This window comes from Phyllobates terribilis, unplaced genomic scaffold (genome assembly GCF_046119375.1).
Source record: "Phyllobates terribilis strain yellow unplaced genomic scaffold, ASM4611937v1 Scaffold_2__4_contigs__length_985480577, whole genome shotgun sequence".
Lineage (NCBI taxonomy): Eukaryota > Metazoa > Chordata > Amphibia > Anura > Dendrobatidae > Phyllobates > Phyllobates terribilis.
In genome coordinates this window covers 949,037,035-949,064,576 of record NW_027362762.1, presented here as the reverse complement: position 1 = coordinate 949,064,576, position 27,542 = coordinate 949,037,035, and the positions used below count along the sequence as shown (strand labels likewise).

Here is a 27,542-nt window from a genome sequence, read left to right as displayed (position 1 = left end):
CAAACGTTTTATACTCTGCTATAAGACACCTAGTCCTTTAGTTGTGGTGAAATTCAGCTGTATGCAGAGCTTATGCAGCGTATTCCATTCTTAAATCTTTTTTTTTTGCTGTTCCTAACGTGATACAGCAGGCTAGATCTGAGTTTGGAATATTTTGGAGAATATCTCGTATGTTATACTGACCTCGTCCACACTAAAAAAATACTTTGTTCGTTCCTAAAGTTAAACAGGAGGGAACATCTCAGTTTGAAACAGTTTGGAGAATATCTCGTATGTTATTTAGGCCTCATCCATACTAAGAAAAAAATACTTTCTTCTGTTAGTAACATTATACAGCAGGGGACATCTCAGTTTGAAATAGTTTGGAGAATATCTCCTATGTTATACAAGCCTCATCCATAGTAAAAAAAAATACTTTGTTCGGTTCCTAATGTTATACATGTTATGTTCTGCTACCAAAGCTAAGGAAAGAGAGGAGATCTGTCCCTACTATAAGACTCAGCTGAACCCTACGATGTAACAGGGAACCTGATCCTGCGATCAGACCTGCTAAAGTCCTAATCTAGTCTGTACGGAGACCTATAGATGTGAGGAGGGAATCCCTACAAGTACTAAGGACTGGGAGGAATATGGGACACCTCCTAACAGAAATAGTAGCAGACAGACGAACAAACAAAATAGATAGAACATAGAGGTCCGTAGACCAAGCAAACTAACAGAGTTAGATACAGAGCACAGGCTAACTAGAAAGTAGATATACAATGAAGTCCAGCAAAGCCAGAAGGGCGGAGCAGGATTAAATAGGCCAACAAGGTCATGTGACCAGCAAAGGAAAAAAAACCTAACAGCAAGGTTCTAACAGTACCCCCCCTTCTAAGAGGATCCTCCGGATCCCCTAGGACCAGGCTTATCAGGAAATCTCCTGTGAAACGCTCTGATAAGTCTGGACGCGGAAACATCATCTGACCTCACCCAAGAGTTATCCTCGGGTCCGAAACCTTTCCAGGCCACAAGATACTGCAAACTACCTCTATACCGTCTAGAGTCAAGGATGCGAGAAATTTCATATTCCCCGTCCTCCACCACCGGAGGAACAGAGGCAGAGGCGTCACCATCCGACACAACAGCTTTTTTTAACAGAGAGACATGAAAGACCGGATTAATTCTCCAGGAGGTAGGAACCTCCAACCTAACAGCAGATTGGTTGACAACCTGAAGCACCTTAAAGGGCCCTACAAACTTGGGACCCAATTTCTTAGAAGGAATCCTCAACCGCAGATTCCTAGAGGACAACCAAACCATGTCACCAACAGCGAACAAAACCTCCTGTCGTTTCCTATCAAAGTAGTCTTTAGATTTTCTGTTGGCCTCCTGAAGATTACCACGCACATCCGTCCAAACTCTTTCCAAATCACCGGAAAAATTCTCCTCCTCAGGCACGGCAGATCCCAACTTGGAGAACGACCCAAACGACGGATGTCTCCCAGAACAACAAAAAAAAGGCGAACAACCAGCAGAAGAAGATGTATGATTGTTCAGAGCAAATTCGGCAAGTGGCAGAAACTCAGACCACCCCTCTTGATTGTCTGCCACAAAACAACGCAAGAACTGCTCAACATCCTGGTTTTTCCTTTCTGTCTGGCCATTAGATTCAGGATGATATCCGGACGAAAACGACAAATGAATTCCCAACCTGTCACAAAAGGCACGCCAAAAACGAGCCACGAACTGAGGACCCCTATCAGAAACAATGTCAGTAGGAACGCCATGAAGTCTGACAATTTCCTTGACAAAGGCCTTAGCGAGAGTTTTAGCGCAGGGCAGTTTGACGAAGGGAACCAAGTGACACATCTTGCTAAAACGGTCCACGACCACCCAGATGACAGTAAAACCCTCAGAGGAGGGAAGGTCAGTTATAAAGTCCATAGCCAAATGTGTCCAAGGAGCACTGGGGACCTCCAAAGGACAAAGCAACCCCGCAGCAGGAGTATGTGAGGACTTAGATCTAGCACATATAGTACATTGGCGCACCCACTTAATGACTTCCTTCTGCCATCCAGGCCACCAAAAACTGCGACCCACCAGTCTCTTGGTCTCAGAGATTCCGGGATGACCTGCCAACCGAGATTCGTGACACTCAACAAACAAATCTCTCCTAAAGGTCCCAGGCACAAACAACCTCCCATGAGGAGTGTTAGATGGGGCATTCTCCTGAGCTTTAAGAATCTCATCTTCCAAAACGGAGTCTAAAGCAGCTATCACAACACCTTCTTGTAAAATGTTTTCCTCTTTCTCAGCACCGACTATGGGAGAAAAACTGCGAGACAAGGCATCCGCCTTAACATTCTTAGTACCAGGGATGTAAGTAACGGAGAAATTAAACCGCGAGAAAAACAGTGCCCACCTAGCCTGACGGGCATTCAGGCGCTTGGCAGCATCAAGATATATCAGATTTTTATGATCCGTAAGAACCTGAACGGGAAATTCCGCACCTTCCAAGAAGTGGCGCCAGTGTTCAAATGCGAGTTTAATAGCCAATAATTCCCGATTACCAATATCGTAATTCAGTTCAGTCTCCGAAAATTTTTTTGAAAAAAAGGCACAGGGATGTAATCCATCCCCGTTATCCTGAGACAATACTGCGCCAACCCCCACAGAGGAAGCATCAACCTCAACCAAAAACGGCCTAGTAACATCAGACTGCATAAGGATGGGAGCAGAGGTGAACCTCTCCTTGAGATACACAAAAGCTTCAATGGCCTCAGAAGACCACTGAACCGCATCAGCACCTTTCCTGGTGAGATCAGTCAGAGGTTTGACAATACTAGAAAAATTTTTTATGAATTTTCTGTAGTAATTGGCGAAACCCAAAAACCTCTGTATCGATTTCAAACCAATAGGCCTAGGCCATTCCTGCACAGCCTGAACCTTAACCGGATCCATCTCAAAACCTTTGCTGGAGATAATGTAGCCCAAAAAACTAATTCTCTGTACAGCGAACTCACATTTCTCCAGCTTAGCAAAAAGCGAATTGTCCATTAATAACTGTAATACCTCACGCACGCTCCGCCAATGAGACTCCAGATCTGGCGAATAAATCAAAATGTCATCCAAATACACAACCACATTTTTACCGATCAAAGGTCTAAGGATGTCATTAATCAGATTCTGAAAAAATGCAGGAGCATTAGTAAGACCAAAAGGCATAACCAGATTCTCAAAATGACCCACAGGAGTGTTAAAAGCAGTCTTCCATTCATCACCCTCCTTCATGCGCAACAGATTGTATGCCCCCTTAAGGTCAATTTTAGAGAACCACTTGGCCCCCAATAACTGGTTAAACAGATCAGGAATCAATGGCAGTGGGTAAGGATTGCGTACCGTAATTTTGTTAATCTCACGAAAATCCAGACAAGGACGTAAACCGCCGTCCTTTTTTTTTACAAAAAAAAATCCAACCGCCACAGGAGACTTAGAGGGCCTAATGTGACCGGCGGCCAAACTTGTCTGTATGTATTCCTCCAAAGCCTTCCTCTCAGGAATAGTAAGATTAAATAAACGACTTTTAGGAAGAGTCGCTCCAGGGACAAATTCAATAGAACAATCATAGTCTCTATGGGGAGGCAAAACCTGCGATTCCTTCTCAGAAAAAACTCTCCAAAAATCCTGAATAGGAACAGGCAATTCTCCCCTATCCAAAGCTGCAATACGCCCGTTACAACACTTGTCATAACATTTATGGCTCCAGGATTTAATTTCACTGGTAGACCAATCCAGTACAGGATTGTGAAATTTTAACCAGGGCAAACCCAATATTACTGGAGAAGGCAAGTTATTCAACACTACCAAATCCAATTTCTCATGGTGAACACCATTAATAGTGAGAGGAAATTCACTGACCTTGAGAGTAATATTCTTCAAAGGGGAGCCATCCACAGAAACCACAGCAATGGGGGATGATAAAGGTTCAGGTTTTAAATTGAGTTTTTCCACGAATCCCCCATCAATTACATTCAGTGTAGACCCGCAATCAACAAACACCCGAAATTCCATTAATTTTTCCTGAGCAATCGTGGAAGCAGCTAAAAATATACCCTTGGAATTTAAACAGGCAATACGGGCGTGACTGACCATTTTTTTTTCTTTCTTCATACGAAGCTCACAGCCTTTAATCAAATGACCAGATTTTCCGCAATAGAAACACAAGCCTTCTGAAAAACGACGGTCTTTTTCTTGAGAGCGAGGTGCCACCGATCCAATCTCCATCGGTTCACCACTGTTAGTACACACATTATCATAACCAGAAACTGACATAGCAGAGGATTTGCTCTCATTAACCCTAGCACGCAGTCTTCTATCCACCCGTATAGCTAATTGCATAGCCTGTTGCAAATCCTCAGGTGTAGGATAAGCAATTAGCAGGTCTTTAACCCTTTCACTGAGCCCAGCAAGAAATAGACTTTTCAGAGCAGAATCGTTCCACCCTGTTTGAGTGGACCAACGACGAAAATGAGTACAATATTTTTCGACATTACCTGATCCTTGTTTTAAACGTCTCAACTCAGTCTCAGCTGATGCCACACGGTCAGGATCATCATATAATAGTCCTAAAGTAGAAAAAAAACTATCCACTGATCTGAAGCATGTATCACTAGTTTGCAAAGAAAAGGCCCACTCCTGAGGCTCTTTGCGCAAAAGTGACATTATGAACCCTACGCGCTGGGATTCATCCCCAGAGGACTTGGGTCTCAAACGAAAATACAATAAGCAAGCATTTTTAAATGAAAAAAATTCTCGATGTTCACCAAAAAATAAATCCGGCAAACATACCTTAGGCTCCAAGAAATATGCTCCAGGACAGTTACTCACGTGCTGACGGAGCTCGGCCACTTCCAGAGAGAGTCCCTGCAGGTGTTTAGCCAAATCCTGAACCGACACCATGATGGAACAAAAAAAAAAAAAAAAAAATCTTTCCTTAGAGAATTTGCAGGCTGGACTTACTGTTATGTTCTGCTACCAAAGCTAAGGAAAGAGAGGAGATCTGTCCCTACTATAAGACTCAGCTGAATCCCTACGATGTAACAGGGAACCTGATCCTGCGATCAGACCTGCTAAAGTCCTAATCTAGTCTGTACGGAGACCTATAGATGTGAGGAGGGAATCCCTACAAGTACTAAGGACTGGGAGGAATATGGGACACCTCCTAACAGAAATAGTAGCAGACAGACGAACAAACAAAATAGATAGAACATAGAGGTCCGTAGACCAAGCAAACTAACAGAGTTAGATACAGAGCACAGGCTAACTAGAAAGTAGATATACAATGAAGTCCAGCAAAGCCAGAAGGGCGGAGCAGGATTAAATAGGCCAACAAGGTCATGTGACCAGCAAAGGAAAAAAAACCTAACAGCAAGGTTCTAACAATACAGCAGGGACATCTCAGTTTGAAATAGTTTGGAGAATATCTCCTATGTTATATAGGCCTCATCCACACTGAAAAAACACTTTCTTATGTTAGCAATGTTATACAGCAGGGGACATCTCAGTTTGAAATAGTTTGGAGAATCTCTCCTATGTTATACAGGCCTCATCCACAGTAAAAATAAATCGGCGAATATTGCAGATTCACCGATCGAAACCCGAACATCAAAACATTCACTCTTCTCTAAACAAGACTTAAGAAATCTCATTAACTTTGCTGGTACTGTAAAATGTTGCGAAAACACAGCATGTGAACAAGACCTTACCTAGTTTAGTATAATCTTAAAATATTGATGTTTTTTACTCTCTAGTTAAAATTTATGTAGTGCGTTCAACAATGATACTATAATGGTAAAAAACGCTTACATGACAAGATGGAAATCTGATCTTAAAATATCCTTACAACTAGAACATTGGGAAAATGCTTTAACCTACTCCTATGCATCCAATATATCTATTTCGCTCCATGAATCATTCTACAAAACACTTTCCAGATGGCATTACACACCTACTAGACTTTCCCATATAAGCCCAAATAATTCTCCATTGTGTTGGAGGAATTGCGGATCTCATGGGAACCTTCTTCACATTCTCTGGAGCTGCCCAAAAATCCAACACTTATGGGTTCAAACTTCTACCTTTATAAAAAAAAGTTACCTAACAGAACATTAATGATCACTCCTCAGATGGTCCTCTTGTCAATTGGATTAGAAGACATGGTGCCATCAGAAAGACTCATTCTTATCCACATTTTTCTTGTAGTAAAAAATGCTATAGCTTTCTTCTTGAAAAAATCCGACACATCCAAATTTCCAGACATTCCGGAAAAAATCGTTCTCCATAAAGCATTTGAACAAAGATTCACTATTATTGACAATTGTTTTAACAAAATAATGGGACCGCTGGTCTGCAGCTTTTCCTTAAATTTCCAAGCATTCACTAAATAGGTTTTGTACCTCTATGCTTTATTCTGTTCTTTTGGGGTGAATTAAGACTTCTTTGTACAGTATAGTTGTTTTATTGTATTTTATCATTATTATAATGCTGTATTACTACTATTTTATTATCTTATGCTACTCCTATACACAATATTGAGTTCTTCTTTTCCTTTCCCTTATTTCCTTTCATTAAACTTTCATTACCCCATCCCACCATTTACCTTATTCTACCTTCCCTTTCCCTTCCTCATGTTTTATAAAGAATAATAAAAATTGAAAAAGGAAAAAAAAAATGTATGTGTTGCAATAAAGACGAGAGGTTTCCATATAAGTATTACTACCGTGTTTCCCGAAAATAAGACAGGCTCTTATATTATTTTTTTCGCTCCAAAAAAATGGATTAGGGCTTACTTTCAGGGGATGTCTTATTTTTTCCATCAACAACAATCCATTTTTATTCTTGAACCAAATATCAACATTTATTCAAATATAATCATGCCATCACACACACACTGCACATACATGTGTATACACACACTGCACATATACATGTATGCACACTAGGGATGAGCGAGTAGTAAAATAATCGGACTCGCTATACTCGTAACGAGTAGGTCCCAATACTCGGGTACTCGTTACGAGTAGCGAGTTCAATGTAAGTCAATGGGAAAAGCGAGTAATCTGAGTAAGTGTCTGCTGGAGCCTATAAAGTGGTCGGGGGGCTGAGGAAAAGGCTGAAATGGGTGCATGATTGTTTAAAAGCAAGCGGTAAAAAGCCGCCGGCTTTTAAACAATCACTCAGCCCCATACTCGCTTCCCCGCAGTCTCCCATCCCGATCCTCCGCTCCCATAAGGGGCATAAGGGCTTGAGTCCACTCAAAGGACGCCCAATCGTATCGGGGGTGAATAACTTAACCCAAAATTTGGGAATATACCTTGAGAAGGTACTCAGACTTTTTGTCCTAAGCCTTAACTCATTCATTGGCGACACCAACGACCTGCTCCGTAAATTGGAAAGTATGACGGTGGACAAGGACGTGACATTAGCCAGTATTGATGTCGAGTCATTGTACTCCTCAATACCTCACGACAGGGGTTTGGAAGCGATACGGTTTTTTCTCAGCGGGAGGGGCAAGCAATTTGAGAGACATAATCACTTTGTGATGGAGGCCCTACAGTTCTGTCTGACAAAAAATGTGTTCCTCTTCGGCGGGAAGTACTTCCACCAGCTCAGGGGCACTGCGATGGGGAGTCCCTGTGCCCCATCGTATGCTAACCTTTACCTGGGCTGGTGGGAAGAAACTGTCGTGTTTGGGGATATCCCCGTGGTGGGTGGCTAAAACATCCTGTTGTGGGTTCGGTACATTGACGACGTCCTGGTATTGTTGAAGGGGGACAAAAAATCCTTCGGGGATCTCGTTGACAGACTGAACCACAACGATCTCAATTCACACTTTACTTTTGAGTTTGGTCCTCATGAACTGCCTTTCCTTGATATCCTCATCCGGATAGGGATGGATGGTGAGATAGGGACAAGTACCTATAGGAAAATGACTGCTTTGAATTCCCTTCTCAGGTGGGAAAGTAACCATCCGGTCCCCCTTACGAAGGGAATTCCAAAGGGGCAGTTCATGAGGATCTGAAGAAATTGTTCGGACGATGCTACCTTCAGAGCTCAGGCCAGTGACCTTTGCCAGCGTTTTCATGAGAGGGGTTATCCTAGGAAGGTGGTGGCCGAGGCTTATGGTGAGATTCTGGCTAGTGACCGCACCTCCTTACTACACCCACCTCCTAAACCGAGCAAGGATAGTGCTCTATGTAGACTCATTACTACTTTTTCCAATCAGGCACACACAGTTCGTGAGATGCTACAAAAACATTGGCCGATCCTCCAAATGGATGAGGACATTGGAGATGTGGTCGACTTAAGACCCATGATTACTTATAAAAGGGGCAGATCCCTTAGGGACAGATTGGTCCACAGTCACTACACGGGTCATCTGGGAAACAATTGGTTAAAAAGTTCCATCAATGGCAGTTTCAGATGTAGTGGATGTGTATCATGCAAAGTTATGGTACAAGGAAAGGACTTTACAAGTAATTTCACCGGAGAAACCTTCGTCGTCAAGCATTTTATCAACTGCAGATCCAAGGGGATAATCTACATGGCCACATGTGTGTGCGGGGTGGAATATGTGGGGAAAACTAAAAGAGAACTAAGAAGAAGAGTGGGGGAACATCAACGAGATATTGCCCTGAAAAGAGACACCCCCCTCCCGAGGCATGTGAACAACGTGCATCCTAATGACATGGATGTGATGCGATTTATGGGAATTGATAAAGTGACTGCTCCGCCAAGAGGGGGTGATTGGGACAAATTGATTCTCCAAAGGGAAACCAAGTGGATTTTTAGGTTGCAGACAATGGCCCCTCACGGCCTAAATGAACAGTTGTCTTATAGGTCTTTTCTATGAGTGCAGGGCGAGATAGGGTGAGGAGAGTAGGGACAGCCGTCGCGGAGTGGGGGCGCCACTTGCGTAGGTTTTAGGGTGCCAACCTCCACTGACAGGTAGGGACAGTCCTTATTAGTTTATTAATAGGGCCTTGTAGTCCCCCGTGCTGTTTCTCCTCCCCTCTATGTATTCATTTGTTAGATCTTGTTTTTTTGATCAATATCTATTCCTGCTATTTATGCCCTATTATCCACTCTCCTTCCCCCTCTTCCTTCCTCCCCCTCCCCTCCCCCCCCCCCTTTTTCTCTGGAGGTGCGGTCCTCCCCAGTTCTCTCCTTATTTTTACACTTCTAAACTGTTTGGCCTCAACTTTCCCCTCTTTTTGGGCTTTATGTGTGCTTGTTTTGCTTTTGCCTCAGTACCACTGGTCTGACTTGACCTGTGAAGTATCTCCGGTCCATTGACCATTGGGGTATGCTATGCGTGGTTATTCTATACTGCGCGGCATATGGTATGTGGCCGGAGTAGTGTCCTATACTGCTTTTTTTTTCGGACACTCTTCCTGGCTGGGGTGATTTTGGGTGGGGGTTTTCGTTACCACCCACCGCAGTGTGCTACGTGTGGGCACACTGTATCCATTCCTCCTACTCGTTGTTTCCTGGTCTGCGCGCCAGCTTCCTGTGGGACGCGCGCACCGGATGTGACGTTTGCGTGTCACGGCTGGCACCTGCGTTCCACATACCGGACGTCAGTTCGCCGGAACCGGAAGTGACGCGCTCGCGTGTCAGCGCGGGTATATTCAAAAGGAGGACTTACTTGCTTGATATTTGCGCTGTCTAATGGATAGGTTGAGCGATTGATGCCAGCTTCTATACTGTATGACACCCTCTTCTCCCCTGATGATTAGTTGAGGCAATGAAACGCGTTGGGAGCGGTGTGCTGTGAGTTGCTGGAGGCTGAAAAGGTTTGGATGCCCCACCACATGGAGCTGTCTTTAAGCCAGAGAGCAAGAACCGACATTTTATTTGGTGAGGTCGTTCCATTAATATATATATAAGGTTTATATGCTCACCATAATCAGTGTAAATGTATTAAGGTTCCTGTGTGCTGAGACATGATATGTTGAGACATTGTCTTGAGAGCTCCACTATTTTCTGCCATTTTCTGTGTTATGTTACAGGTAGACTATGTTGGTATTACATATGCTCGTATTCCTGGACATAATGAGTTACTGATTTATATGGTTACTCACTACCACAAACAGGCTTATACTTGTTTTTAGGTCCCTGTGACTTGTGTATCACTTTTTATTCAGTTGTAATAAATGTTAAGTTTTAACTTTCCGTAGCACTACACTTGCTTTAAGACATGCTTGTGGCCCCTCATTGGGTGGACAGTTCACACTGCATGCCGAATACACATAGTATGAACAGTGGCATCCCAGGCTGAAGTCTATTTGCTCGTTTGCTCGGGGGTCAGGGGACAGTGGGCGGCTATATGGTCTGGGCCGTGGCATTTCCAGCATATGATATCAGCCGTAGGGAACCTTTAGCATTACCTCTTCTGCCCCTTTGGACCTTGGACTCCCACCCCCCCCCCCCTTGGGCCTCTGTCCCCTGTTGAGATACCCAGTATGGAGTGGGCTGCCTTCCCAAGGAACCCTCAACCCCCTGATACCTCTCGACTAGCTCGATCAGTTTATCGGCATTCTGGGGATCATCCTGGGCAACCCAAGTCTGTATTGGCCTCGGCAGGGAATGCACAAACCGGTCCATCACCTCTCGCTCTACCATCTGCACAGGCGTAGAGGACTCCAACTGTAGCCATATTTGGACCAGGTGCAAAAGATCAAACATTTTGGAGCGAGGGGGTTTGTCACGGTAATACGCCAAGCGGTGGACCCACTGCACCCTGACAGTCATCGTCACCCCCAAGTGCACCAGAATTTCAGTTTTCAGTTTTCCATACTCCTTAGAGTCCTGCAAAGCTAAGCCATAGTAAGCCTTCTGGGGCTCCGCCGTCAAGTATTGCGCCAGCACCTCTGTCCACTGCTCTGGTGGAAGTTTCTACCCCTCGACGACCCTTTCAAACACAGTCAAAAAGGCTTCTACATCATCCCCAGAGGTCATGTTATGTAAGGCCCGTCTTACCGCCTTCCTTACGTGGGAGTAATCATCCGGACTTGGGGTTGGGGCAATCGTCCTGCCCTGGATGGCGGTTGCCAGAAGCTGCATCTGCTGCCGCTGCACTTGCTGGTGCTGTTGGAGTATCTGTAGCAACAGCATGTTGGTCTCCTGCTGGTGCTGCTGCGACTGGACCAGGTGTTTAAGCAGGTCCTCCATTTTGCCTGGCGCTGCTTGCTGGCTTGTGGCAGACTTCACGCAGGACATGCAGTACATCTTGTAGTAGTCACATATTTCTGCTGGGAATGCTGCCCACACTACTAACAGCAACTGTGAGGTTTCTACTCGGGTGCGTCGGGAGGCAAACAGGAAGTGTTTTCAGTTTATTACTTCATAAGCTGGTTGAAAGTAAAAGGAAAATAAACAGCCTTTTGTGCGGGCAAACAAAGTAAACAGTCCTTTAGGCAAAGTCTCTGGTTAGCCAGTCCTGTGGGCACACAGGCTGGATAGCGTTTAGCACACTGGCTCAGTCTGGAGGCCTTCTCCCTCCAAACACAGACCATGTGCCAAATAACGGCCTCCATTTTATCTTGTGAACCACACCCAGAGATGAGGTATGTGGGTAGCGAGACCTGCCCATCTCTCTGGCTACCAAAAAAAAGCTGGCCCGGACCACCAAACAATCCTCTTAGTGCTTACATGCACTAGAGCAACATTCCAGGATTACATCACAGATGATAACCAACACTGTGATAAATACCACCCACAATGTGTCCGTGAGCTATCTTCCAATTCACACACACTGCACATGCACATGTATATACACACTGCACATACACAATGTATATAGACAAACCAACAGCACATACACATTATATACACACACTGCACATACACTTATATATACAAACACACATATATACACACCCACAGGACATACACATACACTGCACATACTCATGTATAGATACACACACTGCACATACACATATATACATACACACATTGCACATACATATGGTACATACCAACATGACTGTTAGGTCACCAAAGTTCTTTAAGCAGTCTTAACCACTGAAAAGAAGCAAGGAGCCAGTCCCCCTCCTCCTTCCCGACTGATACCAACTAAGCTAGGGCTTAATTTTGTAGTAGGGCTTATATTTCAAGCACACTCCAAAAAATCCTCTAAAATCATGCTAGTGCTTATTTTCGGGGAAACACATTATCACTCAGCGGCTGATTCACATAGCACTAAGAACCAAAATATTCTTCATAGATGATAATCTCATTCAACCCCTCCATCTGACCTATCTATCAACGTCAATGTCTGTCCACTCTCCCCAGTCCTGCAAGCTCGCTGCCTTGGAGTAACCTTGGACTCTAATCTCTCTTCAAACTACATATCCAAGCCCTTTCCACTCCCTGCCGACTTTAACTCTAAAATATCTCCCGGATCCGCACATTCCTCAACCACGAATCTGCAAAAACACTAGTGCACGCCCTCATCATCTCCCACCTCAACTACTGCAATCTCCTGCTCTGTATCCTCCCTTCTAACATTCTCGTACCCCTCCAATCTATCCTAAACTCTGCTGCTGGACTAAACCACCTGTCTACCAGTTATTCCCTGGCCTCTCCTCTCTGTCAATTCCTTCACTGTCTCCCCCTTGTCCAGAGACATCAATTCAAAACTCTAAACTTGGCATAAAAAGCCATCCACAACCTGTCTCCTCCATACATTTATGACCTAGTCTCCTGGTACTTACCTGCACGCAACATTCTCCTTTTCCCACAATGGCATACAAGATTTCTCCCGTGCATCCCCCCTACTCTGGAACTCTCTACCTCAACATATCAGACTCTCGTCTACCGTGGAAACCTTCATAAGGAACCAGAAGACCCACCTCTTCTGACAAGCCTACAACCTGCAGTAACCCTCGCTCCACCATACCGGTGCACGACCAGCTCTACCCTCACCTACTGTATCCTCACCCATCCATTGTAGATTGTGAGCCCTCGCGGGCAGGGTCCTCGCTCCTCCTGTACCAGTTGCCATCACGTTTTGTTCAAGATTATTGTACTTGTTGTTTGCTATATATACTCCTTTATCACATGTAAAGCGCCATTGAATAAATGGCGCTATAATAATAATAAATAATAATAATTCCAGAAATTCCCCTCGTCTTGCTTGGCCCTATATATACATACAATATTTTGAAATGATATTGTGCATGACTTTTAGAATGTGACAGCGAGCCGGATATCTGATGTACAGTGTGTAACCATACCACAGAGTACAACCAAAGAGCATGCAGGACAGAAGAACGGTGGCCGAAGAGGAAGTTCAGCTCTATAATTAACTTATATATCAGTTTCCTCTTTCTTTAATTCTTCAGCATTATGAAGATGGAGCATCTGCGATCAGTAAGTTTTCTGATGGGTCTGGTTCTCTTGTACCCGGGAGTTGTATCCTTCGGTAAGTGTTCTCTATCACTACAGATAAAAATACAGTGACGTGATGAAGAATTTGAGGTTGTCAGTGATAATTCATTGTCTTAAAAAGTTGACGGACCCCAAATGTTATTGCCAATACTAAACCTTATCACTGGTAATGTCATCATAATCTTGCTCCTTCACCAATTTTTACATTTGTTCATCTTAAACAAATGGAGGAAAATACATATTATACCTGAAACTTCTTATTCTGGCCAGGACGTGAAATAGAGATGATGATTTTTCAATAACAAACCTTACAATAATCAAACAATAGATAACACATGTACGGGGGCTGATAAAAGAAGGGTATGCTTGTGTATGGGACTTAAATTTGGGGTGGTCAACTGGGTATCTAGATAGATAGATACAGTGGGGGAAATAAGTTATTTGATACACTGACGATTTTGCAAGTTTTCCCACCTACAAAGAATGGAGAGGTCTGTAATTTTTATCGTAGGTACACTTCACCTGTGAGAGACAGAGTCTAAAAATAAATCCAGAAAATCACATTGCATGATTTATACATAATTAAATTGCATTTTATTACATGAAATAAGTATTTGATCACCTACCAACCTGCAAGAATTCTGGCTCTCACAGACCTGTTAGTTTTTCTTTAAGAAGCCTTCCTACACCTGTCCACAGACTCCAACCTCTCCACCATGACCAAGACCAAAGAGCTGTCTAAGGACACCAGGGACAAAATTGTAGACCTGCACAAGGCCATGATGGGCTGCAGGATAATAGGCAAGCAGCTTGATGGAGAAGGCAACAACTGTTGGCACAATTATTAGAAAATGGAAGAAACACAAGATGACTGTCAATCTTCCTCGATCTGGGTCTCCATGCAAGATCTCGTCTCGTGGGGTAAGGATGATTCTGAGAAAGGTCAGGAATCACCCAGAACTACACAGGAGGACTACGTCGTCATAGATTAAAATCCTGGAGGGCATACAAGGTCCCCCTGCCCACGCCAGCACATGTCCAGGCAATGAAGTTCAGCAATGACCATCTGGATGATCCAGAGATGGCATTGGAGAAGGTCATGTGGTCAGATGTGAACAAAATAGAACTTTTTGGTATCAACTTCACTTGCCGTGGAAAAATCTGACCTCTGTTATTGCAAACTAAGGTTTCTGTACCAAATATTAAGTTCTGTTTTTCTATTGTATCAAATACTTATTTCATGCAATAAAATGCTAAATAATTATATAAAAATCATACAATGTGATTTTCTGGTTTTTATTTTTAGATTCTGTCTCTCGCAGGTGAAGTGACCTACGATAAAAATTACAGACCTCTCCATTCTTTGTAGGTGGGAAAACTTGCAAAATCAGCAGCGTATCAAATACTTATTTTCCCACTGTAAATCGAGAGATAGATAATAGATAGATAATATATAGATAGATTGATAATAGATAGATAATATATAGATAATAGATATATATAATAGATAGATATATAGATGATAGATAATAGATGATAGATAATAGATAGATAATACATAGATAATAGATAGATAATAGATATATAATAGATAGATATATAGATAATATACAGATAATAGATATAGATAGATAATCGATATATAGATAATAGATATATAATATATAGATAATATATAGATAATAGATATAGATAATAGATAGATGGATAATAGATAGATAATAGATATATAATAGATAGATAGATAGATAGATAGATAGATAGATAGATAGATAGATAGATAGATACAGTGGTGTGATAAAGTGTTTGCCCGCTTCCTGATTTCTTTTTTTTTTTTTACGTTTGTCACACTTAAATGTTTCAGATGACAAAACAAATGTAAATATTAGACAAAGATAACACAAGTAACCACAAAATGCAGTTTTTAAATGAAGGTCTTTATTATTAAGGGAAAATGAAATCCAAACCTACAGGGCCCTGTGTGAAAAAGTGATTGTCTCCTAAACCTAATTGGTTGGGCTGTTAGCAGCAACAACTGAAATCAAGCGTTTGCGAAATCAGGAAGGGGTCAAACACTTTTTCACACCACTGTAGATAGATAGAAAAGAGAAAAAAAGTAGCACTAACAAACAGTATATGAAAAACGGATGCCAAGTCTTCCATAAACAGGCCAATCCTCAGTATATGGCCACGGCCCCACTATCAGTATTTGGTCAGTATTTGGTCAGTATTTTTTCTCAGGAGTGGGAGCCAAAACCAGGTGAGGAACAATCAGAGAAAAGGTATAATAGAAACAAGTCACCAACTCTGCATTTATCACCCACTCCTGGTTTTGGCTCCCACTCCTGAGAAAAAATACTGACCAAATACTGACCAAATATTGATAGTGGAGCTGTGGCATAATGTAGAAAAACTGAAAACTGAAGACAGCACTCCTCTTTGAAAAAATATAAATTGTGATTTCGGCGCCAAGTTTGAACCTTTCTCAAGCAGTGTATGAATGAACAGGCAAACTATTTATCAGAACATCTGACGCGCCCCCTGGGCCATGTTCAAGGGATACCCGGAGCCGGATCTAGATAGGGGTAGTAGTCCTTGTGGCGGTGACCCGGTCCGTGCCCAGGGTGGTCAAACTAAGTGTGTGGCAGTCTTGGTAGATGTTGTTTCAGTGTCGACTACGCCACCCGTTGATTTGCGGTCACAAGGCCGCCGCTGCAGAACAGTCCGCTGAGGCCGGTAGTATGTGTGCAGCAATGGTGGTATAACCCCCAACGGGAGGGGTATGGCCTCAGGGCAGCTGGTGCGGATGATGGAGGTAGTGATAGTGCAGAAAGGAGAGTCAGAGACGTGAGATGCAGTTTCAGGGTTTTTACTCACTGATGTTGCTTTAGTCACTTCGGCCGGGAGTGACCACCCGAGCTGTACTGCATTCACCAGGTGCGGGACTCGGCTAACCCCCAGGCAGTTCCGGAGCGTGGTCCTGAGCTTCCCTCTCACTCTCTTTCTCCTGGCCGTCCCCACCAGGGATCCACCTTTGTCCGGTTCCCTTGGGCCTTCTACGGTAAAACCTTCTCTGGCTTTCCTGACCCTACTCTTGGTGTACCTTCCTGGTGGATGTGGTGAGGGTCGTGGCAAAACTTGACCACGACCTCCGGTTCCTGGTTAAGGGTTACTTTTGCCTCCGCCAGCTTGGGATCCGGTGCCCTCTTCTGCCAACCCTTCACCCTTTTGGCTTAATTCTGGGATCTTAGGGTTCCCTCTTTTCTGCGTCTCTGGGCCTTCCTTCTTCCTCTCCACTACAAGCCTGGCCCTGGAGCTGGGCCCAGCCGGAGCCACAGCTCCTAGTCAGCCCTCCTGGCTGAACTCTCCTTCAGCTTCTCCTCAGACTGACTGACTGACCCTGTCCTAAGATGGTGCCCACCATATATACTCCCTCTATGTGTGAGCCCAGGTGACCAGCACCCAATGGGCTCCTAGCTTTACCCAGAGTACTCCCCCTATCTGCCCCTACACTACTGGGATGTTCCACCCCCCCTCCCACTCCAGCCAGGGACAGACGCTGTCGTACCTGCACATTTACTTGGTGGGAGTACCGTAGTTCTGTCCCCCGGAAATGGGATGTATGTAGTGCATGTGTGGCACCCCAGGGGTCTGGTTTCCACAGTAATGTAGTGTTATTTCTGAGAGCAGGTGGGAGGTCCTTTGGTCAGGGATCCTGTGCATGCCATACCTCCTGCCCAGTCTTGGGAGGGGAAGAACTTCCCCTATAAAAACCTAGGGCTGAGGCAGGGTGAGTAAGTAGAGAAGAAGTAGAGATGAGAAACAGTCATAGGAAGAAACAGCAGAAGCTCAGTGGGAGCAATACTACTACGAGTCAGGGGCTGGCAGCTGCAGAGCTCGCCCTGACTGAGAAGCTTTCTTACCGGACCCGGCATCCGAGGCTGTGGGGACTAACTCTTACCCAGCAGCAGAAGCCGACCGGCAGGGGATTTCAGGTCCTCAGGCCCAGAAACCCGAAGGCACGGTCACACGCGTGGGACCAGCACCGCCATCGTGGATCGGAAGCCATTAGAAGGCCCCGAGTCACCGGCCATACGGGTGAGCACCACACGGTACACTCAGGGACGTGGGCTACTTATATCCGCTTCTAGCAAGGTAGCCAGAAGAGTACAGTCAGTTTGGGAGGCCTACAACTCCGCCTGGCCAGGGGAGATCCCATCTGCTCAAGGACTGACCAGGCCCCGTTCGCTAGCAAGTACTCCGGGAGGGTCTATCGTTGTTACCAGTAAAGACCCTGAATTACACCGCACCGTCTCTGAGTGGTTCCTGCTACCCCCATCTTCCACGTCGGCTGCCCTGAGGCCATACCCCTCCCGTTGGGGGTTATACTATCACGCTGCACAATTCTACACCGGCCTCAGCGGTCTGCCCTGCAGCGGCAGCTCCATAGCTGCAAATCAACGGGTGGCGTAGTCGACACTCAAATAACATCTATCAAGACTGCCACACACTGAGTTTGACTCCCTGGGCACGGACCGGGTCCCCGCCACTCGGAGACTACAACCCTCATCTGATCCGGTTCCGGGTAAGCCCCCGTGCGCGAGACGCTGCGCGACACAGCAGGCCCAGGGGCGCGTCAACTTTGGTGTAGTCGGCAGGATTTCGTGCCCGCAACCACCGGGTACTGCGTGCCTGAAAAAGAGACTTTTAAAACTTACCATCCGTGAAGTTTTCCCGCCATCGGTGAAGATTCCCGCCATCCGGCGCCATTTTCAGCCTTCTTCCCGCCATCTGTGAAGATTCCCGCCATTCGGCGCCATCTTCAGCCTTCTTCCCGCCATCCGTGGAGTTTTCCCGCCGTTGGACGCCATCTTGAGGACGCCGTGCGGGAAGAAGAGGGGCGTGGACTCCGAAAAGCCCGCGAGAACTGAAGCCCCGCCTCACGTCCGGACGTTGCGTAAGGTCCTGGAAGGAGCCCAGCAGACGCCGACGTCACCGGAGCGCGACGGAAGGTCCTCAACCCTGACGATCCACTGCGGAGCCGCGGCCTACGGAAGAGGATCATCGCAAGGTAGGCCACGGTCCACTAGGGGGGAGAAGGATGTCGGATACGGAGGAGAGCTTCACCGCTTCAACCCCCGCCAGCGCCACCGCTGCCGCGGTCATGCCTTTCACCATGCCCTATATCCCGGGGGCAGCCTGGCTACCCCAGTACTCAGGGGAGTCACATACCCTGCAGGACTTTAGAGAAAGGCTGGATAGCCTCTTCCAGGTGTACCCCCTCACAGAAGAGCAAAAAGTGAGCATCCTGGTGGCCCAATTAACCGGAGCAGCCCGAAGGGAGGTAAAGTCCTGGCCACCTGGGGGGAGGACTGTCGCAGGGATACTAACCCGGCTGAGGGACACTTTTGATACCCGCACCTCAGCCGAGATCAAGCTTAGATTCTACGGGTGCAAACAGCGGGCCCATGAGAGTATAAGGGACAATGCCCTGAACCTACAAGAGGCCCTGAGAGCCGTTAAGCAGACCGACCCTGACGGCGTGGGAGACGAGGACAGGCTGTTGACTGAACAATTTATAGAGGGTTTATATTGCAATGCCCACCGAACCCAGTTGCGGGCAATGGCCCTACAGGACCCTCATCTGGGATTTGCACAGTTCAAGGACAGAGCCATCCGGGTGCTCCGAGAACCGGCACCGGATGGCGTTGTGACCCACAGGCGCCCAGCTATCACTTACCACCAGGAGGCGGCGCCCTTGTCGGCAGGGCCTGTAGGGGCTGATGCGCAGGCTTTGAACAATGACCCGGCTCCAGACCTGCACCATCAGGTCCAAGAGCTAGCTAAAAGCGTTGCTGCGTTAACCCGAACTGTGCAGTCTTTACAGGCTTCCACTCCAGGGAAGATCCAGCTGGCATCCGGACCGGAGAACATCCCGTGGCGTCGACCAAGGAGGACCCCACCGGCCAGAGGAAGACCCAGTGACCGGTACAACGAGGACGGACGACCCATCTGCCGCCGCTGCAATCAACCCGGACATATGGCAAGGTACTGTCCTTTAAACTGGCACAACCTGGGGGTAGAGGGCCAACCCCTAGGAAAAAGATCACCAGGCCCATCGAACTGGCGCGACAAATATGTCGGAGGACGTCCAGTCTTGCCTGTGGTACTGGATGGCATCCCTATGAGTGCCCTACTAGACACCGGGTCACAGGTCACCACCATCCCGTACGTGCTCTTCAAGCAGTACTGGAATGACTCGGATATAACCCGCTACCCTGACGACGACTTGAGTATCATCGCCAGCAATGGTCAGCCCGTGCCACAGATCGGATTTAAAGAGGCGACCATTAAAATTGGTAGAGTCGAACTAGCGGCACAGGGACTGATTATTGTAGACATTGACAAACACGAGAGTCACCCAAAGATAACGCTAGGAACTAATGTAATTGAAAATTGTCTTGCAGAGGTGATTTTCCTTTTACAACAGGTTGCCAAGAATGCCGGCTCCGGCGAGCAGCGGGTGCTCCAGAAAGAGATCCGGGCACTGATGCGACGGCAACAGGTGGAACTCTCCGGCGGTGAGATTGGTAGCGTAAGAATGTGTGACCCTTTTCCTATTGCCATGCCCCCAAAAAGTGAAATGATGATTTGGTGCCGGGCAGCTATTGGTCTGAGAGGTAGGGATTACCAGGCAATGGTAGAACCAGTTTACTCGGACAGTAGGCCCACCATTTTGACAGCACGGGGGGTGGTTGATGTACGCCATGGGAGGGTGCCCGTTCGCATAATAAATATCGGGGAGAGGGAAGTGTACCTGCCCCGGTATGCCACGCTAGCCAAATTATATACCATTAACCAAAATTCTATACAATCTGTGGAACCCTTGCCTCCATCTCACCCGGAGGAAGGTGACGGCTCTAAGAAAAACATGGAGGACTGGTGTCAGCAACTACATCTGGGTACTGACTCCACTCCCGCACACCAGAAACAAGGAGTCTATCGGGTGGTTCAAGAGTACGAGAGAGTGTTCAGTAAACACCCGTTAGACTTCGGGCGAGTCAAGGGGGTAGAACACCACATCCCCACGGGAGACCATCCTCCTATAAAAGAGAGGTATCGACCCGTACCCCCTGCCCACTACCAACACGCCAAGGGGATGCTTAGAGACATGAAGGAGGCTGGGGTGATCAGGGATAGCTGTAGCCCCTGGGCAGCTCCACTAGTCTTAGTCAGAAAAAAAGACAACACCATGAGGATGTGTGTAGATTACTGGAAAATCAACCGTATCACACACAAGGATGCGTACCCCTTACCAAGGATAGAGGAGTCATTGGCTGCTTTAAGATCTGCTAACTTCTTCTCTACCTTGGATCTCACTAGCGGGTACTGGCAGGTTCCTGTAGCAGAGGCGGACCGGGAGAAGACCGCATTCACCACCCCGATGGGACTTAGCGAGTTCACCTGCATGCCGTTCGGACTCTGCAACGCACCAGGAACCTTCCAACGACTAATGGAGTGTTGTCTGGGCCACAGAAACTTCGAGACGGTCCTGTTGTACCTGGACGATGTCATCGTATATTCCAAGACGTATGAGGACCACCTGAAACACCTGGCGGAAGTGTTCGAAGCTCTGGCGAGTTACGGCCTAAAGGTGAAACCCTCCAAGTGTCACCTCCTGAAACCAAAGGTGCAGTACCTGGGACACGTGGTGAGCGCTGACGGAGTGGCTCCCGACCCAGATAAGATCACCGCAATTAAGGAATGGCCAAGCCCCTCCAGCGTAAAAGAAGTGCGGCACTTCCTCGGGTTGGTAGGCTACTACCGAAGGTTTATTCCCGGTTTCACCAAAAAGGCAGCACCTATGCAGGACCTCCTGATAGGCCAGTCCCGGAAGGCCAAGAACCAGAAGCCGCCCTTCAAATGGGAGGAGCTGGAAGAAGAGTCCTTCCGCCAGCTGAAAATGACCCTCACGGGGGACGAAATCCTGGCGTACCCGGATTATAGCCAGCCCTTTATCCTCTACACCGACGCCAGTAACATCGGGCTAGGAGCCGTACTGTCCCAGATCCAGCAGGGGAAGGAACGAGTAATCGCCTACGCCAGCCGAAAACTGCGACCCACCGAAAGGAACCCCGAGAATTACAGCTCATTTAAGCTAGAGTTCCTGGCCGTAGTATGGGCAGTCACCGAGCGCTTTAAGCATTACCTCGCTTCTTCCCGGTTCACCGTGTACACGGATAACAACCCGTTGACACACCTGGACACGGCAAGACTCGGTGCCCTGGAGCAGAGGTGGATGGCCCGTCTGTCCAACTACGAGTTCACAATCAAATACCGGGCCGGACGCTCCAATACCAACGTGGACGCCCTGTCCAGGATGCCCAACCTGCCGGACGAAGGAGAAGATCCGGAGGGACTGGAAGAAGTTGAACTCCCTGCGTTCCACCGTCATGGGACTATCCAGTATTCCCACCGGGTAAGGAGTAAGCAGGCTGCTACGTTGAACCCCTTACCTCACTACAACTGGGCGGAAACGCAAGACAGCGTCCCTGCCGTCCGACTGGTGAAGGAGATGCTGACTCGCCCGGAGGCTTGCCTTGAACCAGACGCTCCGGAGGAAGCCAAACAACTATGGGCAGAGAAGAGTCGACTGTTCCTTTACAAGGGGAAGTTGTGCCGCAGAATGGTTAACTCCCGGACGCATGAACTACTCTGGCAAGTAGTGGTGCCACGAAGAGACGCAGCCATGGTGATGGAGGCATACCACGACGGAGCTGGACACTTCGGGTGGAAGAAGCTGGAGTTCCTGCTGCGCGAGCGATTCCACTGGGTAGGCATGAGGGGAACCATTGAGAAGTGGTGCAGAGACTGTGGCCCGTGCAACCTGAGAAGGAAGGACCGTGCCAGCCAGAAGACTCCCCTGCAGTCCATCGTCACCCGGCAACCGTTGGAACTGGTAGCCTTGGATCATGTAAAACTGACCCCAAGCAGAAGTGGCTACGTCTACGCGTTAACCATCATGGATCATTACTCCCGGTTCTTGGTTGTCGTCCCCGTCAAGAACTTAACGGCTCAAACAGCAGCTAGAGCCTTCCAGCAGCACTTCTGCCGTCCACACGGGTACCCGGACCAAGTGCTGACGGACCAGGGACCTGCCTTTGAAGCGGAGGTCTTCCAGGAATTCTGCAATCTGTATGGCTGCCGGAAGATAAGGACGACACCCTACCATCCGCAAACTAATGGACTTTGTGAGAAAATGAACCAGGTGGTAATGGATCTTCTAAAAACGTTGCCCCTGGAAGAACGTAGTCTGTGGCCTGAGAAGTTGCCCGATCTGGTGGACCTATACAACCACATCCCGGTAGGTTCCACCAACTGTACCCCGGCTTACCTAATGAGGGCAAGACCTGGTAAGTTACCTGTTGACCTGGAAATGGGAGTCCTGACACCCGAGGACACTTCACCAGAAGCAGACTGGGACACAGAGAGGCAGCAGCAGTACCGGAGAGTACAGGAGAGCGTGGAGCGAAGTCTCTGTCAGGCTAGGGAAAGACAAGAGAAAACTTACAACCAGTATGCTCCCGCTGTTCCCCTGGTACCCGGAGAGCAGGTCTTGAAGAGGAAGAGACGGCTCCACAAGTTGGACGACCAGTGGGAGAAGGACCCGTACACCGTACTGCCCTCAAGCCACGAGAACCCGAATGTTTGTACCATCAGTAAAGACGGAGGGGAAACCACAGCCATTGTATCCCGGGACCACCTGAAGAAGTGTCCCGAACAACTGAGGAACCCTGAAGAGGAACAAGAAGACCATCGACCCGTAGAGGAAAGGGAAGATATGGTTAGTACTGTGCTCGGGGACTTCCCTCGGTCTTGGACTCAAGTCAATGGTGCAGTTGTGGTACCCGTACTCACCTTCCTCCAACCAGCATCCCAAGCACCTACGTAGCAACAGGTAGAGCTGGAAGAACAGCCGGTCCAGGAGGCAGAAGACCCCACACCAGCAGACCAGGAGGATCAACCATCTGCTTGCAGTGAGCCTGCCATATCCCTAGTGAGCCAAAGAGCCGGTAGACAGCTGCCCAGTTTACCCTTGACAGCTCCTACACCCTGTAGTTCAGGACTAGACAGTCAGCTCCGTAGGTCCACTAGGGCCACTAGGGGCCAGTTACCCGCACGTTGGAGGATTTGAAGTGTATAAATTGTTTTATTTATGTTTACCTGTGTATTGTTGCTTGTGTATAATTTTGTGTTTCTAGTTCTTTGTAGGAGTCCTTGGTGGATTTACCGGGAATCCGTGTACATAGTTGGAGCGTAACCCAGGACGAACTAAAGACTGTTAAGGACTCGGGGCAGGACAAACCCCTACCTGGTTACATCTCCCTGTTTTGGTGAAATGGACACCTTGCTTTTCTTCAAAGACTGCACCCGGTTACGGACATGCCGTAACCATCTTTATATGTTTTTCTTATTGTATTATTATTGTTTTTACCTTGTTATGTTTTTCTAAAATATGTTTAGTCCCGGAGTACTAAATTTCACTAGGGGGGAATGTGGCACCCCAGGGGTCTGGTTTCCACAGTAATGTAGTGTTATGTCTGAGAGCAGGTGGGAGGTCCTTTGGTCAGGGATCCTGTGCATGCCACACCTCCTGCCCAGTCTTGGGAGGGGAAGAACTTCCCCTATAAAAACCTAGGGCTGAGGCAGGGTGAGTAAGTAGAGAAGAAGTAGAGACGAGAAACAGTCATAGGAAGAAACAGCAGAAGCTCAGTGGGAGCAATACTACTACGAGTCAGGGGCTGGCAGCTGCAGAGCTCGCCCTGACTGAGAAGCTTTCTTACCGGACCCGGCGTCCGAGGCTGTGGGGACTAACTCTTACCCAGCAGCAGAAGCCGACCGGCAGGGGATTTCAGGTCCTCAGGCCCAGAAACCCGAAGGCACGGTCACACGCGTGGGACCAGCACCGCCATCGTGGAGCGGAAGCCATTAGAAGGCCCCGAGTCACCGGCCATACGGGTGAGCACCACACGGTACACTCAGGGACGTGGGCTACTTATATCCGCTTCTAGCAAGGTAGCCAGAAGAGTACAGTCAGTTTGGGAGGCCTACAACTCCGCCTGGCCAGGGGAGATCCCATCTGCTCAAGGACTGACCAGGCCCCGTTCGCTAGCAAGTACTCCGGGAGGGTCTATCGTTGTTACCAGTAAAGACCCTGAATTACACCGCACCGTCTCTGAGTGGTTCCTGCTACCCCCATCTTCCACGTCGGCTGCCCTGAGGCCATACCCCTCCCGTTGGGGGTTATACTATCACGCTGCACAATTCTACACCGGCCTCAGCGGTCTGCCCTGCAGCGGCAGCTCCATAGCTGCAAATCAACGGGTGGCGTAGTCGACACTCAAATAACATCTATCAAGACTGCCACACACTGAGTTTGACTCCCTGGGCACGGACCGGGTCCCCGCCACTCGGAGACTACAACCCTCATCTGATCCGGTTCCGGGTAAGCCCCCGTGCGCGAGACGCTGCGCGACACAGCAGGCCCAGGGGCGCGTCACATGCAGCCTACTGAGCTCAGTCCCACACTCCATCCTTACCCGGGAGTGGAATACCACACCTCTGGAGTGAGGTGCAATACCCCTGTAGCAGCCGAGTCCTCAGGGTGCTACATTCCCCCCTGGTAAATCACAGCACGTCCTCGGGCTGTAAAAGAGCAAAACATGCAAACATACAAAATTTTTCAAAACATACACGAATATATAAAACATTATAAACATTATCAGCAACATAACATTACGGGTAACTTCTTATATTATAAGACCTTTTTGATATAATACTCTTCTTATAAAATGTTCTTGTTCTTCTGGCCACTGTGCACTTGTGACCAGGTAAAAGTGCAACAGTACAAAAACAGTTCCTTATAAAACCAGTAGGGGACGCTTTAGGAAGCGCAACTATATACAAAGGTATGTCCGCTCTCAGTCCTCGGCCAGTGGGGATAAGGGATGGCTGCTCACAGTCCTCAGCCTGTTAAGGGATAGGGACACACGGGTAACAGTTTGCTGGTCCCAACGGGGACTATACTTTACAGGTAACAGTTCTTGTACCCTTACGGGTAACTATTTACAGTTTCACTGTACCGTACTTTAGTAACGGCGTCCTCCTGCTCCTTCCTGCGGGTAACCTTCAAACCCGTCCGGGTCCTCTTGATCCTCCTTGCACTGTAGCTCTTCCTCGGTCAATCGGTGCACATGAAGAGCATATGGACCTTTGGCACACTGATGCCGGGTGAAGGTGACCTCGTCACCCAGGTAAAGGTCACGACCTCTGTGTCCCTCCGGCAGATGGCTCTCGACGTCCCTGCGGGTGACAAAGACGTCGCCGGGGGTTCTGTGGTCCCGGATAAAACCCCACCCGGGCTGCAGTTGAAACTTGATTACGGTCCCGGTGGCGCGGGGACCGTGGGCTGCACGGGGGTTTCGTCTGGTCCGGCTCTTCTGCTCCGCACTCTGGACTTGCAGCCGCTCCTCGCGGACCCGCCTCTCTCGCCGTTCCCGGTCGAAGACCTCCAGCTGTTGCCGGCAGCACTCTGCTCGCTGGGCTGCGGCCGCCCGGGTCTCGTGGGTGAAGCCGATGAGGTTTTCTCCAGTGGGGTCCCATTCGAATTGGGCCTCCTCCAACGGGAGCGGAGTGATCTTGGCGGGCGCCGGAGCCGGAATCAGAGGCTCACACAGAGGCCTTTCCTTCCGGAGTCGGGGATGGAGGTACTCCGGTGGCCACTCAAAGGGCTGCCCATCCGGGCAAGTGTGCTGGGCGAACAGGTCTTCACCCAAGGGTAGGACTTTGTGGGTTGAGGGCGCGGTGGTAGTAGCGGCGCCCGGATTCACCAGGCCTTGCGACCAGGCCGGTGGTGCTCTAAAGGTAAAGGGCACTGTGGAGACGGCGGCGCCCGGGGGCACTCGACCTTGCGACCAGGCCGGTGGCGTCTCCTGCTTGGCCGCGCTCGGGGTTGAGGCGCGTGACGTCACAGGGGGCGTGGCCGCGGCGCCTACTTGAGGCCTAGTCTGTAGCGGTGGCGGTGCAGCGACGGGCACGGTAGGGGGAATTTCGGGCTCTGCGACGGGGAGCTGGGGCAGGCTCGCGGTTTCTAGGCTTGGGGTAGTGAAGTCCCCTTTACCTGCCTCCGTCTCTTCAGCTCCTTCCACGGCGTTGTCTCCGGCCTTCATTCCTCCTGCACCATCCTCAGAGGCGGTCAGACTCCTCGTCTCGGGTGGCGTGCTCCGCTGGCGGGTTCCAGCCTGCTGGGACATCTCCCTACTCCACTCAGTCAGCGTTTCTCGCTGCACCTGGGCCATCCTCCGTGCGAGGCCCTCCAGCGCGGTCTGTGCACGCTCCCGGTCTCGGGGGAGCTGTGCTAGGATCTCCACCAGGTCTTGTGGGGTGGTGACTTGCAACAGGCTCCTGACCACAGGGTCGGTGCTGCCTGACTCTCCCTCCATCTCCGGGTGCGACCTCTCCAGACTCTTCCAGGCTGCACCCATCCTCACTCTTTTGTTCTGTATCCGCCCACACTGAGGGTGGTCCCGGGGCAACTTGGTGATTGTCAGTTCCAGGTGCAGACCCCCCACGCTGACGGACATCTCAATCATTGCAATCTCTGCTGGTGGGGGCGGTCTTCGCTTTTGGCGCCATTCTTGGACCTCGCCCACGATGGGAGGTGGCCTCTTGCCACCCTCTGGCACGCCCATAATGGCGTCCGCTCTGCCAGGGCGGGAAATCTTCTCAGATGGCGGGAATCGTCTCCCAGTGGCGGGAAACTCCGTGGGTGGCGGGAAAAAGCTGCAGATGGCGGGCGGGAAACGACCCGTGATGGCGTCCGATGGCGGGGACCCTCTGGAATTGGCGGGAGACTTCTTCTTACGGTACATATAAACTTTTCTTCAGGCACGCAGTACCCGGTGGTGGCGGGCACGTGATCCTGCCGACTACGCCAAAGTTGACGCGCCCCCTGGGCCATGTTCAAGGGATACCCGGAGCCGGATCTAGATAGGGGTAGTAGTCCTTGTGGCGGTGACCCGGTCCGTGCCCAGGGTGGTCAAACT

The 27,542-nt window shown here is 48.5% G+C and overlaps 1 protein-coding gene across 2 annotated transcripts in view; it reads left to right on the top strand.

Moving 5' to 3' along the window:
* The first annotated feature begins 13,387 nt into the window (after positions 1–13,387).
* LOC141239390 (B- and T-lymphocyte attenuator-like) overlaps positions 13,388–27,542 on the top strand; it is a 51,646-nt gene continuing 37,491 nt past the window's right edge. For both annotated transcript variants that reach the window (XM_073668534.1, XM_073668533.1), the window contains exon 1: positions 13,388–13,471. In XM_073668534.1, coding sequence (XP_073524635.1) covers positions 13,396–13,471 — 76 coding nt within the window. In that variant the 5' untranslated portion in view covers positions 13,388–13,395. The remainder of the gene's footprint in view (positions 13,472–27,542) is intronic.